This window comes from Scyliorhinus canicula, chromosome 1, assembly GCF_902713615.1.
Source record: "Scyliorhinus canicula chromosome 1, sScyCan1.1, whole genome shotgun sequence".
Classification (NCBI taxonomy): domain Eukaryota; kingdom Metazoa; phylum Chordata; class Chondrichthyes; order Carcharhiniformes; family Scyliorhinidae; genus Scyliorhinus; species Scyliorhinus canicula.
Genome location: NC_052146.1, coordinates 105949778 through 105967078, shown reverse-complemented (window position 1 = coordinate 105967078; position 17301 = coordinate 105949778). Strand labels below are relative to the sequence as shown.

Genomic DNA, 17301 nt, shown 5'->3' with positions numbered 1-17301 from the left:
TGAGTTGCTACTTTTCGTTGTCAGTTGTATTTAGGAGCCATTGCTTAAAGGATTAGTGCAGCTGTGGAAATTTTTATCTAATCCCACTGCCTTTCACTAACAAGTTTATTTTAATTTGTGGCTGTTTTGAGTTTGTTTGCTGACGGCAAAAGGTAAATGAAATCAATGTTGAGTATTGCTAGCAAAAGAGATTTGTCAAAGTATTTTGTCTTGCACTCATCAGGACACTTCAAGGATACTGATATAAGGGAAAAGCAACACTAGAAACTGTATGTGAAGAGAGTGCTGATTGGTTGGCAAGTGAACTCTGATTGGTAGAGGCATTGCCATGGAGAATGCAGCAGTTGTTGGTGACTGACAGGAAATCAGTTGTTTACTTAGATCAAAACCATTTTGTTAGGAGTTAATTTTACAAACAGGAAAATAATCCTAGCTTTTATAAATGTCCTGGCTGAAATCTCCAATGTACAGTACAGGCGACAACCAGATCTGGGATGTTCTTGGGCTCTGGTTTGACCACATGTTGGATAAACTCACTGAACCGTTGGCGGCTATCCTTCACCCACAGTTCTTTTGATAAGTCTAATACTGATTTGGTTGTCACAGTGAAATTATAAATTGCAGTAACAAGGTGAAGAATCAGTTGGCTTGAAGTTTATTAAATCTAGCTTGCAAAAGCTATGATTTTGTTGGCTTTGCTGCAGAATCCCAAGATCCCTAATTAAATCTCAATTTGCATGGTACAGGTTGAATATCTGGTCTCAATCCAGGCATTGATATTGATTTGCATTCTGTTGAGAGAAATACTCTATTTATTAACAGCTTCATGTTTACCCCAGGATGTATTGACACATTGCTTAGATTGTAGTAACAAATATATATATATATATATATATATTACGTTAGAATATGTCAAAATAGCTAGGTTTGCAGTTGTTATTGGCCTGATCCGAATAATTTGATTCAGTGCTGCCTTTGACTGGAATCTTTGGCAGTTCAAACTGGATCGTTAGAAACCAGGAATTAGGTTTGCTAATCTTTTGAGCAAGATTCTCCAAGTGATATGGTCATGCTTTCATATTTGAGACACATTTATTACACTAATAGAATATTCCGGTTTTACTTGATTTGAGTTTTCAAGTTGTTGGTCAAACCTCTACAGAGAGACAGCTACCTCATGTTTCTTAGGGATATTAAAGGCCTTGATGTCTATACCCTATAATAACTTCCGTTAAGACTAATGAAAAATGTAATTGTTTGCTATATTAAAGGGTTTAAATACTAAGTCATCAGCTCAGAATTGGAAAATTACGATGGAAATTTAGAACCCTATTCAGCTAATATGGAATAAATGACCTGGAAATAAATAATGTATATTAAAAACATGTGTATAAAGTAGTAGGTAGTTGAGGTTGTTTTGTCAAAAAGAATACATTTTTAACCTTTTCCTGGTTTTTCTATGTACTTAAGTACTGATAACTAAAATCTTTTATCGAGAAAGAATTTACAGCACAAAACTTTGACATTTGCCTATTTTATTTATTTTAAAATTTGAATGAAACAAGCAATATCTTTACTTGTTGATTTGGTGAACAAACAGCTTCAGTTTCCTTGTTGAATATGTACCCTCTGGTCTTCTGTTAAACTGTAATAACATAATGAATGAATGTGCAGGGTAATTATTGGTTCAGAGGTATCACCAAGTTTTAAAAGTTAAGTAATTTGTTGTTTCATCTGAACTCCATGGCATCTGCAGATGTTTGAGTATAACACCTTTTTTAACAGTGACTTTCTTCCAAACTCAAAAGTTTATTTCCAGGATTATAAAGTCTAATTGAAGGGCATTTGTATGTCTGAAGAAAAATTGGATTGTCAGCATTGTTAAATGAACATTGTCTTTGTTGACAAATGTGTTGCCTCTTTTGTCTGCTATATGCTGAACCATTGGGGTGTTGTTACCTATTGACAGTTGGCAGATGGTGATTTGGCAGATGGTGACTCCTTAAGCAATCTTTTCTCTCTCTCTCTCGTAGTATAATTCTCGAAATAAAAGTACAACTGTCTTCCTAAATGTCATATATGTAGTATTAAAAACAGCTGAACTCCATTTTCCTTGTACCAAAATCAAATTAATATTAACAAGTAGTGAGCTGTGAGCAGGAACCACATTTTTTCTGGAAATTAGTCACAAGATTGAGGCTTTCCTTTTACTATTGTGTATACACAATTTTCACTGTGATGTATTTATCCCTATCATGCATTTGAGAGGCACAGGAAGTCAGAGAAAGTCAAAACTGCCAGTAGTCTTGAATTGCATCTCTTGTCTCTGGTTCCAGAATGAGTTGTATAGAGAGAGGGGTATTAACAAATCTGTCAGCTAAATTAATCAATCTCTATCAACGAGCGTAATGCAGAATTTAAAATTGAAAATGGTTTCTCTGGTCCCTTAAAGTTGATTGAGAGGTTTGATCAGTATTTCTAACAGTAACCTCTTCTGGAAAGCTTAAACAGTCAGCTAAGGAGAGGAACTTTGCTATACTCTATACTCTTAATAGTCTTGACATTGTGTAGCAGGCTAACTCAAAAGAATGGCCACTTAGTAAAGTACAACAAGGCTCACAGCACCTATAGAACCGTAAGCTATTGTTAGTCACCATCTTCAGGAGGGGGAGACAGAGTTTGCAATCTGTTTGTCCTTCATTTAATCTTATGTTCTGAATAATTTAAACTGGATTTTTGTATTATGCTTCATGCACTCATTTTAACCTATGGATGTTTGGAATGCTAATTATAAGGAGCTATAAATAAGGTATGAACAGTTATCAGTGTAGCTGTACACAAAACTCTAAAATGGAATTAATTATTTTAGACTCGATGAATCATTTAAGATTTGCTTTACTGAATTCACGTCATCAATTTGTGAAACTAGAATATATTGGAATGAATCATCTTTAATTATCCATTCTTCCATGTCCCAAATAAAATACTTGGGTTTTATATGTGCATCTGTAATTTGCTAGCTATAAATATTTGAAAACTGGCATTGATGTGATTTGAAGTTTAAAAAAAAAGAATCAGGCTTCCAATAGTATTCTATAGCCAATTGGCGATTCAAAATAAGCTAATGTTGTTGGTCCGTGAATGCAGAGCATTAAGTTTGCTCTTTCTACTTTTGGAGCTCAAACAGTATACCATAATAGTTCATGTTAAATCAAACTAGGTTGAAGAACAGAAAACTTAGAACTAGTAGTGATTAGATAATGCTTGTTGAGTTAGTTTTGGTGGTCTTGCGTTGTGGAGGGTTTTCACTGAAACGTCTTCCATTGTTTTTGGTCCCTGTTGCAAACTCCATTTCTATTCCATTCACCCTCCCTGGCAACTGTCGGGCTGAACCAAGCAGCTCGTAACCTTGGTGTCAAATTTGACCCTGATGTGAGCCCTTTGAACCACATGTTTGTGTCATCACTAAGACTGACTATTTCACCTCCGTAATATCACCCACCTCTACCTTTGCCTCAGCTAATTACACTTCTGTTTGTTTTAATGATACTTTTTTTAAATGGAGGTAGAAGTAAATAGGAGAAAGGTAGTTTTTGTGAGTATTACTGTGATTTTTTCCAGATTTTTTTTCTTGTCTTGCATGCATCAGAACATTTCGCAATGATAGGGAGACAACAAATTTATGCTGTATGTGAAGAGTGTTCTGGTTGGTTGGCAAGTGGACTCATGTAGTGGCATTGTCATGATGGTCACAGACAGATAACTACCAAGCATTATTTGAAATTTAAACCAGGCAGCTTGACTCTGGTCAAAGCATTGCCCAGAGATTTAAAAATTTTTTTAGAGTACCCAATTATTGTTTCCAATTAAGGGGCAATTTAGAGTGGCCAATCCACCTAGCCTTCACATCTTTGGGTTGTGGGGGCGAGACCCAAGCACACATGGGGAGAATGTACAACTCCACTCGGATAGTGACCCAGGGCTGGGATCGAACCCAGGTCCTAAGCACCATTGGCAGCAGTGCAAACCACTGCCACCGTACCACACTCTGAGAAATTAACTAGTAAATGGCTGTCACTTAAAACAGGCACAATGTGTAAATGCTCTTTCTGCCTGCAATTTGTTATAAGATTTATTGTCTCCCTTGGATTTGCATTCTTGCAAAATATCCTGATAAGTGCAAGATGAAAAGCTTTGAGAAAATGTCTTTTTTTCAAAATACTCGAAGTAAAACATGAACATAAAATTAAAACAATTTAAAAGATTTCTTTAAAGTTGAATGGTAAGTAACAAATTTGGTTTTAAAAACTCAACAATCTGCACTGTAAATTCTATGATGTTGATCATGTATTTTAATTTTTTCAAGAGAAGAATGAAACCAATTGACATTTTGGGAATAATTTCATTCAGCGATATGAATGTTGGGTAAAAACTGAATACTTAGAAAACTGGCTGGCATGAGAGAAATACATCTTTGTGGATCTCTTTCTCTCTTCCCCCCCCCCCCCCCCCCCCCACTGGTGGGCAAATTTATCTGAAGTTACTTAATTCTTGGGGAACATAGTGTATGATATCAATATGCAAAGGATAGTGTTCTCTTTCCAAATGTAGGAATGTTGTTTGATTCAAGTAAACATTTCTAAAGAAATTTGAAATGTTTAGTGAGCAAAGTTTCATGCATTAGCAATTTAGAAAATGCTATATTGATTGAGCTTTTCTATACACTAGTCTTAAATGATTCTACCGCATGCGTTGGTGATTTTTAAATCTGGCGTTACTTTTTCCATTCCATCTCTTTGTTCTGAGATTGTTGGACAGTCTTGCTTCTGACTTTGCTGATCTGGGTGTGTTTGAATAGTGTGGCATGTTTCCTTAGGCTGGTTACACTCAACCTTGTGAAGCTAAAATTGAATCCAATTAATTTCAGTTCAGTGTTATAAACAGATTATTCCCCAAAATGTCATTGTGTATAAGAAAGTTTGGGTAAAATGTATGCATTACCAGACCCTGAATGATATTCGAACTGTTCCATTTTTTCTGCAACTCCAGATTTAGAACAATCAGGTGCTTGTTTGATCACTCACTTGCAGCAGTTTTAAATCTTTATCCAGCTTGTTGGTAGTGGGAATGAAGGCTATCCTTGAATTGACAAATAATTTTTCTAGAATATACGTAATTAGAAGAAACCCCATTGGTTTCCATAGCTTTGGTACAAAAATAACAATAGTTGAATCTGGCACGTCAAGATGTCTAAAATCTGATACCTTCAATCCTCTGACTTTGTTTTCAGATCTCAAACACGTGCTATGTTTGCCAAATGCTATTTGACTTTGATCAACTGAAGTATGTACTTTTGAGAATAACAGCATGCAAAGAGAATTTAAATCTCTTATCTTAGTTTGAAGGTCTTTTTATCCTAGTTCGTGCCGTTTCTGAATCTGCCCGTCTCAAACACTGTCTTACTGAAAATATACTGGCAATGTTAAAATGGCCAAATAGGGATGGCAAATTTTTTGGACAACTTGTTAATTCAAATAAAAATCTTTTGCCAGGTACATTTTGCTGCAATGGTCCAAGTTACATTCCTAAACAGATATGGTTTTACAAACAAAGGCCTTTTGTGATGGTAACAATAGATTGGTTATTTCACTGTCATCTGTTTTAAAATTTACATATCTGGGGTAAGCGCTGAATGCTGATCACTGAAAACAATTCCTTATTGTATAACCTGGTATGCCGAATTAATAATCATTTTTGTGGTAAATTGTGCTATGAACAGAGATTCTGTGACGCAGCTATGTTTGTGACATCCCTATTACAAGGTTGGCTACTACAGTATAATTTCTGTACAACATTCATCGATTGGAACAAAATGGCACGAATGACAAGATTTCTTGAATTTTTTTAAAATTGAAAATTATCCAAAAAAAGACAAAATATACCCGATGCCTATCTTCCTCACCTAATATTGATTAATGAATGCAGCCTATATCACACTTGTGCTGTGACCTGTCCAATGTGACATTAGCACTTTGTCATTGGCTATTGATTGATTAGTTCTAACCATTATTTTTCCTTTTTAGCCTTAAAAAACACAGAAAAAATTTAAGTTGGAGAGTTGTGTTTTCAAGGTAAACAATAGGGTGTAGACAATGAGAAATTTCTTTGTATTGCTGTTACTAAATGTTCTCGTAAATAGCCACAAATTGTATTTCCGTTCTAGTCTCTTAAGTTTTAACAAATATCCTTTTGTCACCTGACTATCAGGGAAGCGTGGTTGAGGCTGGCCCTGACCTGTTGTCATGACACCAACATCCTAGGTGGGGGCTGTACAGGAAGCTGCTGTTGGAGTGATATGGTAAGACAATTTCTGTGCCAAGTTTTTCCCAACCCACTTAGTATGTTTTGGCATCTCATCTGGAAATAGATCTGGGAATCAGTGTCTGATTAATATAGTCAGCATTTTTAACATTTAAAAAAAGTCACGACTATTTTTAAAGTAACGTGACTGTCATTTTCTCCAGTTGTATGGAACTCTACACTATTTAAAGGAAGTTTACATACTTACTGAATAACGGAAAATTATTCTAAATACTGAATTTTGATTTGGACCCTTTTTAAATAGTGTTTTGGAACACGTTTTGGAACTGTATTTCTGCATGTGAAATACTTCGATTACGGATGGATTTTGTGCATCTCTTCCTCAAGATAAGTATTTGTGTGGCCCAAGATGAGGAATGGTGAAATCCCAATTTAATTCAAAAAACAGAACACGGCATTCACACGTACTTATGAGACCATGTGATTGATTAAAAGACTAAAATATAATTTTGAGGCTGAATGTCATCTTGTCCAAATAATCTATGTGCACGTAATGAGAAGTGTCAGAGGAACGCACCTGGAGTTTTGACATGGAACTTGGAGCTTTGGAATCGCTCTCCTTTCCATTATGCCTAAGATACATTAACATTTGGTTAATATTCTGTACAGAGTTCAGTGAAAAGCATTAAAAGATGGTGCAGTATCTTCCCAAAGCATATTGGAAAATTTTGACCTAATTGCTGGAAATTTGCAGATAAATAGCCCAAGTTAAAATATTCTTTTGTGTCCAAAACACGTATGTTTGACTGAAGATTCTCATGTTTTGTTTTAACCTTTTTTATTAAAAAAAAGATAAATTCCAGTGTTTCAAAATGATTCTCGAGTAATTCTGAACTCTGTTTTCTGCATAAAGGTGCATTGGTGGTAAAGATAGGGAAATCTAACTGTTGCGGATAATCTTAACTTGGTTTTTGTAGGCTTTTGTTTCAGCTCATTTGCCATGAATATACTGGAAAAAAGACTACATTCAAATGAAGATATGTCTGATTAATATTCCGAAAGTATAAGTGTTTGTCAAGTTAACGAGCTGCTTTTGAATGCCTAAGAAGGAGGAAAAATTCCATAAGTGTCAAAATATTGAGTTTCAATTTTCCTAGAAGTTGGAGAGTAACGTTGTGTTAATGCAATTATAATGCATTGCTGCTAAGAAACCATTTAATAATGGTTTTATCTTGTGTATAATCTGCAACAATGAAATTACTTGAAAGATTAAGCATGTTTTGGGCAGGCTGTGGGTGGGGAAGTGGAAACATTCAAGACAGGATTTTTTCTAAACTTGGTTTAGGAGAGCACATTGACATATGGAATAAGATCCAGATAATTTTGACTTCAAAACAAAAGTACAAATCTGAATCACCATGCAGAGTTTCAAATTGGCACCAACTCTGAAAACTAGATTGTGTGACTTGCCACTGTAGAATATTTATCTAGTTTAAAAATAGAATTCTCTTAACAAACTTACATTCTAAAGTCAACACGTATCTACTATTGTACACCATGTGATGACTTGTAATTTAAATTCTTAAAAGCAAGTTGCCATTAAAGTGAGCATTTCCATCCCAGTTTATCGCAACATAAGGCATGTTGTGTATTTTGTTAAACTCAATACATAAACTTGCACTCCCACAGAGATTGTGCTAAGTATGTGAGAGCTTTTCTGCCCTTTCCTTTGAAGTTTTACAATTTAATGGATCCATGTCAAAAATGGGGTGTAAAACAATGAAGGTGAACGTCCTGAGCTGAATTTTCTGGTTTCTCAAAAACGAACCTGGACAATTGAAAGTAGGACAATTAATAGTAGCTGATAGTGGGTATGGTCTTTCTAGGTAAATGGCAGTGGTTGCAGGGGTATATATTTGTGGGTTATAATTAGTATTTTTGTTTTGTTTAACATGCATAAATGTGGAAGATAGAAGGCCACTCAGGTGAGGATTACCTGTGTAAGATTGTGGTATTTGCTGCACTTGGAAGCTAAATCAGGCTGCAATGAATGCCCCTTTGTTTTTGCCATTGGTGCTTCGCAAGCAATAAAATCTCATCACATAAGACACACAGCAGACCATGCATGTCATATACAGAGTTGATCTGTATATTTTGCTGGCATTCCTTTTGTAAAGTAATGTACCTGTCAAAGAAATTCAATTTCTTCTACTTTCTAGCACACACATTCAGACCGTGTAACTTCATGAGATGATCATCAAGCAACAGATTATTGCATTGATATGAAATGAAAAATTGTGTGTGCTCGCAAATGCTTCTAACAGTTCAATTTTCTTGGTCAGGAACTGGTGAGAATTAACAGCATGCTAAGTCTGATTTTAATTTGCATTACCAGTAAGATCAGGCCATACTTTGGAACCTCTCTGCCTTTGCACCATTGTGCTTGTGGCAGTATGGCCAAGATTAACAAATTAATTCTGTTCAGTGCAGAATTATGTTATCCTTAAAGAAAGAGAAAAGTGAAAACTTGACTATGGAGTAAATGTCAACTTAAATTGATGATGAACAAGGAAGCTTAAATAAAAATATTGAATTGGAGGGATAGTACTTGGTGCAGTTTTGAAGACTTCAGCAAAAGGACTTTTAACAAACAAAATATACCAAAAGTGGGATGAAATGGACCAAGTAACTGTCATTGACCTATACTTCAATCTTAACCTTTTTACCATGCAAGTGTGTTTCTATTTGATCGTGATAGATATAGGGGTCATGAAAATGCCTTTGGATCAAAGATTTCGCTAAATATTCTGTCCGGTGTTAATTTAAAAAATTGATCAGCATTTGAATTCTCTGTCTATAGAACATAGAACACTACAGTGCAGTACGGGCCCTTCGGCCCTCGATGTTGCGCCGACCTGTGAAACCATCTGAAGCCTATCTGACCTACACTATTCCATTTTCATCCATATGTCTATCCAGTGACCACTTAAATGCCCTTAAAGTTGGCGAGTCTACTACTGTTGCAGGCAGGGCGTTCCACACCCCGACTACTCTCTGAGTAAAGAAACTGCCTCTGATATCTGTCCTATATCTATCACCCCTCAATTTAAAGCTATGTCCCCTCGTGTTGGTCATCACCATCCGAGGAAAAAGACTCTCACTGTCCACCCTATCTAACCCTCTGACTATCTTATATGTCTCTATTAAGGCACCTCTCAGCCTTCTCCTCTCTAACGAAAACAACCTCAATTCCCTGAGCCTTTCCTCGTAAGACCTTCCCTCCATACCAGGCAACATCCTAGTAAATCTCCTCTGAACCCTTTCCAAAGCTTCCACATCCTTCCTATAATGTGGTGACCAGAACTGCACGCAGTACTCCAGGTGCGGCCGCACCAGAGTTATGTACAGCTGCAGCATGACCTTGTGGTTCCGAAACTCAATCCCCCTGCTTATAAAGGCTAGCACACCATATGCCTTTTTAACAGCCCTATTAACCTGGGTGGCAACTTTCAGGGATTTATGTACCTGGATGCCGAGATCTCTCTGTTCATCTACACTACCAAGAATCTTGCCACTAGCCCAGTACTCTGCATTCCTGTTACTCCTTCCAAAGTGAACCACCTCACACTTTTCCGCATTAAACTCCATCTGCCACCTCTCAGCCCAGTTCTGCAGCTTATCTATGTCCCTCTGTATCCTATAACATCCTTCAGCACTATCCACAACTCCACCGAATTTCGTGTCATCTGCAAATTTACTAACCCATCCTTCTACACCCTCTTCCAGGTCATTTATAAAAATGACAAACAGCAGTGGCCCCAAAACAGATCCTTGCGGTACACCACTAGTAACTGAACTCCAGGATGAACATTTGCCATCAACCACCACCCTCTGTCTTCTTTCAGCTAGCCAATTACTGATCCAAACCGCTAAATCACCTTCAATTCCATACTTCCTTATTTTCTGCAATAGCCTACCGTGGGGAGCCTTATCAATCTAGATCCACAAACAGAAAGATACCCCACCATAGAAAAAATGATTCATCTCATAATGGCTAGCTTAAACCGCTCATGTAAACAAATGCTGAATGGTTGGTTTTAAGAAGAAACTTCCTTGTGCAATTAAGATTTGAAGCAAAAACTGAAAATCTTGGGATTCTTTGTTGCTTTTTTTGTGCTACTTTGAAAAATGTGTTCAGAGAACTTGAAGAAACCCGCAACTGGCTGCTTTATTTATAGCAAACCTTCCTAGTCAGTGTTGTAGCTGAATACATAATACCCATATTTTGTTATGCTTATAAAGTTCTAATACTGCAAAATTGTGATCAGGTTTTGTTTTAATAAACTGGTTATATCTGGCATGTTTAAGCAGATTCTGCATTACCCACTGTTGCCATAGAGTGGATACAGTTCTTTGGAGCTTAATGGGTAAGTTCTACACCCTCTGGTTACCTTTTGTGAATGTATGACCACTGGTGATTAATTACATAAATTGTGGACGTTTAGCGAACATGTTACTATTCGGATCAATTTTTAAAAAACTTTATTCATGATCTGACAAATTTCATTAAATTTTTATAAAGGCATTGCGGATGCTAGAAATCTGAAATAACATGCAAAAAACTGAGAGAATTCAGCAGGTCTAGCAGCATATGGGGAGAGAAATAAAGTTAACCTTTCGAGTCCACATGACTTCTTCCAAGAAGGGTCACGTTTGACTCGAAATGTTAACTGCGTTTCTCTCTCCACAGATGCTGCCAGGCAGGCCTGCTCAGTTTATCCTCAAGTTACTGTTTTATTTCATTCAATTTTTGTTTTCACTGCTGAAAGTAATTCATTTTGCATGAGGGATGAGGGGTAGAAATCAATACTGATACCCTTGCTGCTGCCTCATTCTTAGTGTGGGAGTGTAGATCATTTTGGCAGATGACATGAATGTGGCTGGATATCAAGGCCAAGTTTGTTCTTATTCACGCACTTAAAATAAATAAATAAATAACTTTTATTGTCACAAGTAGGCTTACATTAACACTGCAATGAAGTTACTGTGAAAAGCCCCTAGTCGCCACATTCTGACGCCTGTTCGGGTACATGGAGGGAGAATTCAGAATCTCAGCTGGTACAGGAATTGAACCCGCGCTGCTGGCCTTGTTCTGCATTACAAACCAGCTGTCTAGCTCACTGAGCTTAAACCAGCCCCATATTTATTGTCACAAGTAGGCTTACATTGCAATGATGCAATGAAGTTACTGTGAAACTACCCTAGTTACCACATTCTGGCGCCTGTTCGGGTACACAGAGGGAGAATTCAGAATGTCCAAATTACCTAACAAGTACGTCTTTCGGAACTTGTAGGAGGAAACTGGAGCACCTGGAGGAAACCCACGCAGACACAGGGAAAACGTGTCGACTCTGCACAGACAGTGACCCAGCCGGGAATCGAACCTAGGACCCTGGCGCTGTGAAGGCACAGTGCTAACCACTGTGCTACCCACTTGTGGTATCCAACAGTTTACCAGTTAATTTATTTTATATCTCTAACCCACTCTGCTGAATCTGACATCCCCATTATGCCTCTGACCAACATCGGCAAACTAACCAGACTGGCAGTCAGACCTGGGAAATTCATTTCTACGTGAACCAGTAACATACCATGCACTACATCTACCTATATCAGGGAACCCACAAATCATATTTTGACAACTTCACTCATTTGAAATTAAACGTAAATGGTTGTTTACTTTGCAGACAAACTGAATCCTGTTGCATTTATATTGACAAGAATTGTACTGTTTCTCTTTTACAGCACCAAATGTGAACCTGGCGATTAACACATACACGGGCATTGTTTACCACTGTCATAGATCCCTTGTAAGTACCGACTGTACTTATTGCCTGGTTAGAAATTCTCATCCACCTCAATGGTACATTTAGCTGCAAAGGTCTAAAGCTGTTTTCTGTCCCTTCTTTTGTTAGATTTACCATTTTTGGATTAGATTGAAAAGCCGGGCACAATCATACAATAGTAGAGCACAGAAAGAGGCCACTCAGCCCATCAAGTTTGCACTAACCCTTTTAAATAAATTGAAATAATATTCTGTTCTTTCCTCTGTCATGTGAGAGTACCTTTAAGAAATGAGTGTTTATAAATGGCTGTGTATATAAATATCTGTAGGGAGAGTACCTTTAAGAAATGGGTGTTTACTACTGCAGTGATGTCAGATAGCGGGTGGAGCTGGGCTGTCTGTCAGCTTTTTACTTTTGTTTTTGAGCAGGCTGCAGGCTGTGTTTTAGTTTTGTTTTCAGAGTTGGAGCTGAAACCAGACCAAGCAGGTGTATTGCTGGTCTCTCTGCCATCAAAAGACTATCTCTTGATCATTTGGTGAATTCAGAATTATAAATGTTCTCAGTAGTGAATGTGAACCTAATGAGCTTCTGATAGAAGGTGTTTTAAGTCTTATGGATGTTAAAAGGAAAGCTTAAAGGTTTACTTAGTGTTGTAGTCTTTGGGGTTTGTATTTGAATTAATGGTTTCTAAGACGTTCACTGTATGTTTTAAAAGGTTAACTTCATAGAATGAACATTGTTTTGCTTTAAAAAATACTTTTCCATTTCTGCTGTACCACACCTGTAGATTGGGCCGTGTGCTCCCCGTACCACAATCTATTAAAAGTTGTGGGTCAGGTGAACTCCATGATGCACTTTGGGGTTCTCTAAACCCTGGCCCATAACACCTATATCCCTGCATGTTTTAATTTCTTCAACTTATTTGCCCAATTCCCTTTTCAAGGCTATTATTGAATCTGTTTCCACTGCCCTCTCTGGGGACAGCAGCGCAGCTTACGCCCAAGGATATTGAGACTAGCTTAATTCTCCCAGCTGTTTATCAGCTGAGATCAGCTAACTCCGCACATACTAGTAATTGAACTTGGGGCCATTTTGGTGATCGTGTAGTGGTGTACCCAATATGGGTGGCATGGTAGCACAGGGGTTAGCATTGTTGCTTCACACCGCCAGTGTCCCGGTTCAATTTTCGCTTGGTTCACTGTCTGCGGAGTCTGCACATTCTCCCTGTGTCTGCGTGGGTTTCTTCTGGGTGCTTCAGTTTCCTCCCACAAGTCCCAAAAGATGTGGTGTTAAGTGAATTGGACATTCTAAATTCTCCCTCTGTGTACCCGAATAGGCCCTCCGCGGAGTGTGGCGACTAGGGGCTTTTCACAGTAACTTCATTGCAGTGATAATGCAAGCCTACTTGTGACAATAATAAAGATTATTATTATTATTATACAATCTTTCAGCACAAGAGACCGTTTGGCCCATTATGCTTGTACAGGCTCTTTGAAGGAGCTGTTCAATTAATCACACTCCACTGAAGCCTGTAAATTCTTCCTTTTCAAATATATATTCAATTCCCTGCTGAAAGTTGCCAATGAATTTACTTCCACAGCTCATTTAAGCAGTGCATTCCAGATCATGCATCACTACATAAAAATATTTCTAATCTTCACGCCAAGTGTGGTGGAGGTTCGAAACTCTCCCACAAACAGCAGTTGAAGCTAGAAAATTGTTAAATTTAAATCTGAGATTTCTTTTTAAAGCAACGATATTAAGGAATATGGGCTAAAGGCAGGTATATGGAGTTAGGCCACAGATCATGATATCATTGAATGGCGGGACAGATTCGAGGGGCTATATTCCCTCTGTCTCTTTTTCCACGCGGCTTATGTAATTTTAAATATGATCTGGTAGTTAGTACAATGGTTTGGCCTCATTTGGCTCCTTTAAGCAATTTTGATGTGAATAATTCAATGACCGATCCTCTTCGCTATGATTCTCAAATGCCACTTTCAAATAAAATAGGTTGCTTAAAGTATTGTAAAGCTGTAACAATTACCATCAGGGTTTGAGTGGCTTTCACGTCAGCTGATACATTATAATGGTTTGCAGCTAATGATTCAAGCCTTTTGTTTCTAAAATATATGGTATGTTTTTAGTTGAACATTTAAATATGTACAATAATTCTCATGGCTAATCTGTTGTATCTAAACTAGGCTCTGCTGAACTGCACCCAACTTGCTGAGTGGAAACATGAAGTAAACCATTTTCACCACAGGATGGCAGTCTGCATTCATCAGTTCTGTTGTCTTAAAAGAAGTGGACTATTATAAATGTTTTCTGTAAAACAGGGACTTTTATACTTGCTTGGAGGAAGACTCTGAAAGCACAGCACAAACCCCCTTTTATATATTATGTGTTAGGTAGATTTTATTGTTCAGATGTTTATTGTAGTGTTTACATCTAAGCTGACAATCTGATTAAATTAAGAATTTCTTCTCTGTTTTAAGGTATAGAGGTGTCAAAAGAGCAGTCATTTTCAGACATACAAGAGTGATCTTGCTTGATACAGAAAATGACTTGCAGAAAATTCATAGCAGATATCAAAGAATGAATTGGGATATAATCTTCATTATTGTCACAAGTAGGCTTACATTAACACCGCAATGAAGTTACTGTGAAAATCCCTTCTGTTTGCCGGTGCCTGATTGTTTAGTGCTTGTGCATGAAGCACCCGTTGTGTTGTTTTTAATAAAATATCAATATTCTGCCACAGTTTTGTGTTTTCATTTTATGCCGTATAACCTAGCAACATTTTGGTTAATAAAATGGGTGGGTGTTTTATTTGCTATTGGCTCTGGCTTTGAGTTCTGCTGCTACTGGTCACACATTGCTATTGACACCTGGACAAGGAGCAATGGATCATAGAATCACAGGTGACAGCACAGTCCATGCTGGCCCCTCTGCAAAAGTTACCTAGTCCCACTCCAGTGCCATTTTCCTACAGGCCTTCAGTTTTTACATCAATGCTTTTGCCAGTAATGTTTCTTATTCTAGCACTGATGCTTAAGATATTACTGGATACTATTACTGGCTGGGTAAATGAGTGATCTTGATAGCTGATTCAGCAAGAAATAACGGATTACACAGTAGATTGTTAGTATTTGGAAAGACGTTAAAATTCACCCACCTTTTTGCAATGGCAGTATTTTCCCAGCTGATGGCAGCAATCAATCATTGCAGTGACTGGTGTAATTTCACCATCAGTGAGTATGTTTCCTGAAAGGTAGATTTACTGCTAGCAAAACAATAAAAAAGTGACGTATTGCATTGTTAAAATTATTGCACAAATAGAGTTTATATTTGACAACTTCCAACTCGATGCTGTAAGCCACAGGTTTGTTTCTTTGTCAAATCCAGACTGAAGAATTCAACAGTGTCACGTGAGCCATTTTAGGGTTTAACTACTAGCTCCTGTGGGACTCTTAACCCACCCCCCAGCTCCAATCCCCTCATATCATTTAGAGCATAGATACAAACTCAATAGCCAGTCTTACAGATGAGAATGATTGAAGTGTTCAATGGGAGAGAGGGCAGGAGGAATTGGAAGTGGGGATTCCAGAGGAAGGATGCAAGGGGTGGGGGAGAGATGGAGGAGAAGGATGCTGAGTTGGGACAGTAACCTCAGCCAAGCCCATGGAGATAGGGTTTGAAGAGGAAGCTTTGGACACCCCAAACTGAAATTGGCACCAAGTGCCAGCAGCAGATGGATCCTCAGATTCAGACTGGTGGAGGACAATAGACGTGCCATAGTAGGGAGAAGTGAGGAGGGAAAGGGGTCCAGCGAAAGTTGGGGATGCCACTAAAGAGGTTTGGATTTGGTGGCAAAGGACAAAATGGCACGAGGCAGTGGGGGAAACCACGTGCAGAAGATAGGAGGAAATGCCCTTTTCCAATGGTTATAATAAAACTATATACTGGGGACTCCCATAAGTCCTTGATCTGCAGGTGCTTTCATTTTTGAAATGGTTGATTGTATATGCAGTGAACTGGATGACTCGAATCCTTTGGGATTAGCTAAATCGTCTGCAATGTTTTTTCCTCACCTGGAATCGTACCCCATTCCAGAGCTCTTCCAGTGAAAATTATTCCAGCTCATTTTCTGTTTGGTTTTCCCTTTTCATAGCCATTCAATGGTCTTTTTCCATTGATGGGGGAATGGGCCCGACCCTGAATTCTGTTACTTTGCCTGCATGCATTGGAATGGAGTATGTGGAAAATAACAATCAAATTAGGGATGATTAGAATTAATATCCTGCAGACCCCTTCCAGGACTCCTTCCTTTCATGTGCTGTAGCTGGTAATGTTTGAAGTGCTGAGGATTGAAATGAGCGTTGTTGGTTGTACTGATGGGGTGAGATGTGTGGCGTTGCCACTCCTAGTCAGAGGCTTTGCTGGAAGTTTGATCATGCGATGGGCTGACCACATGAATTTTCACCATGAGCTCCTATTCCTCTTTCCCCCCAACTATACCCATTCTCACCCCACGTTCCCAGTCTATCCATGGTGGAGATATTGCGAATGTCTGGTTTTAAGGTACAGCTGTACTTATTAGAATCGTAAGTTATTTAGTGAATAAATGAACACTCAGCATTTCAGATTCATTGCTTAAGTCATGTCCTATCAGACAACGTGGGTCTGATTTAATGGGTGAAAATTGACCGCTTGTAAGAAAAATTGACAACTTTAGTGAATTGGCAAAGGGGACTTGAGTGAGATTTAGGGCTGGATTCTGCGGCTGTGTCTGCAGGATCCGCCTGGTCTTGCGACCAAATGTTTGGTGCCGCTCCTGCACCCTTCCTCTGCCTGGCGGGGGGCCAGCAGCCAAGCTGCGTAAAGTCCAGCTTTACCCGTGGATATGGCCGCAGAGTAGCCTCGTCTGTGGCCGTGCATGCGCACGGCGGTGGCAGCGCCGTACAACATGGCACCGGTGGTGCGCAGACCCGGCCTGCCAAAAGCTGTCCCCTTCGCCACCCCCGGACCAACCCCCACCAGGCCTCCAGACTGCCGGCACTGGACAGTCTGCAGCTGCTGCGGGAGGTCCCCGAAAGCTGTGAGCTTTCCACCCCACGCCATTGGGGACTCA

At 38.6% G+C, this 17301-nt stretch overlaps 1 protein-coding gene across 11 annotated transcripts in view; it reads left to right on the top strand.

Moving 5' to 3' along the window:
* Positions 1–14930, top strand: part of LOC119965897 (heterogeneous nuclear ribonucleoprotein R) — a 40467-nt gene extending 25537 nt beyond the window's left edge. The window contains exons 12-17 of one of the 11 annotated variants that reach the window (XM_038796897.1): positions 6084–6131; positions 6268–6358; positions 8295–8306; positions 10693–10748; positions 12127–12191; positions 14372–14930. In XM_038796897.1, coding sequence (XP_038652825.1) covers positions 6084–6109 — 26 coding nt within the window. In that variant the 3' untranslated portion in view covers positions 6110–6131; positions 6268–6358; positions 8295–8306; ... (1 more) ...; positions 12127–12191; positions 14372–14930. Of the gene's footprint in view, positions 1–6083; positions 6132–6267; positions 6359–6625; positions 8307–10692; positions 10749–12126; positions 12192–14371 lie in introns of all 11 variants that reach the window. The other 10 variants (XM_038796912.1, XM_038796888.1, XM_038796945.1 and 7 more) reach the window with 10 other exon arrangements.
* The last annotated feature ends 2371 nt before the right edge of the window (positions 14931–17301 follow it).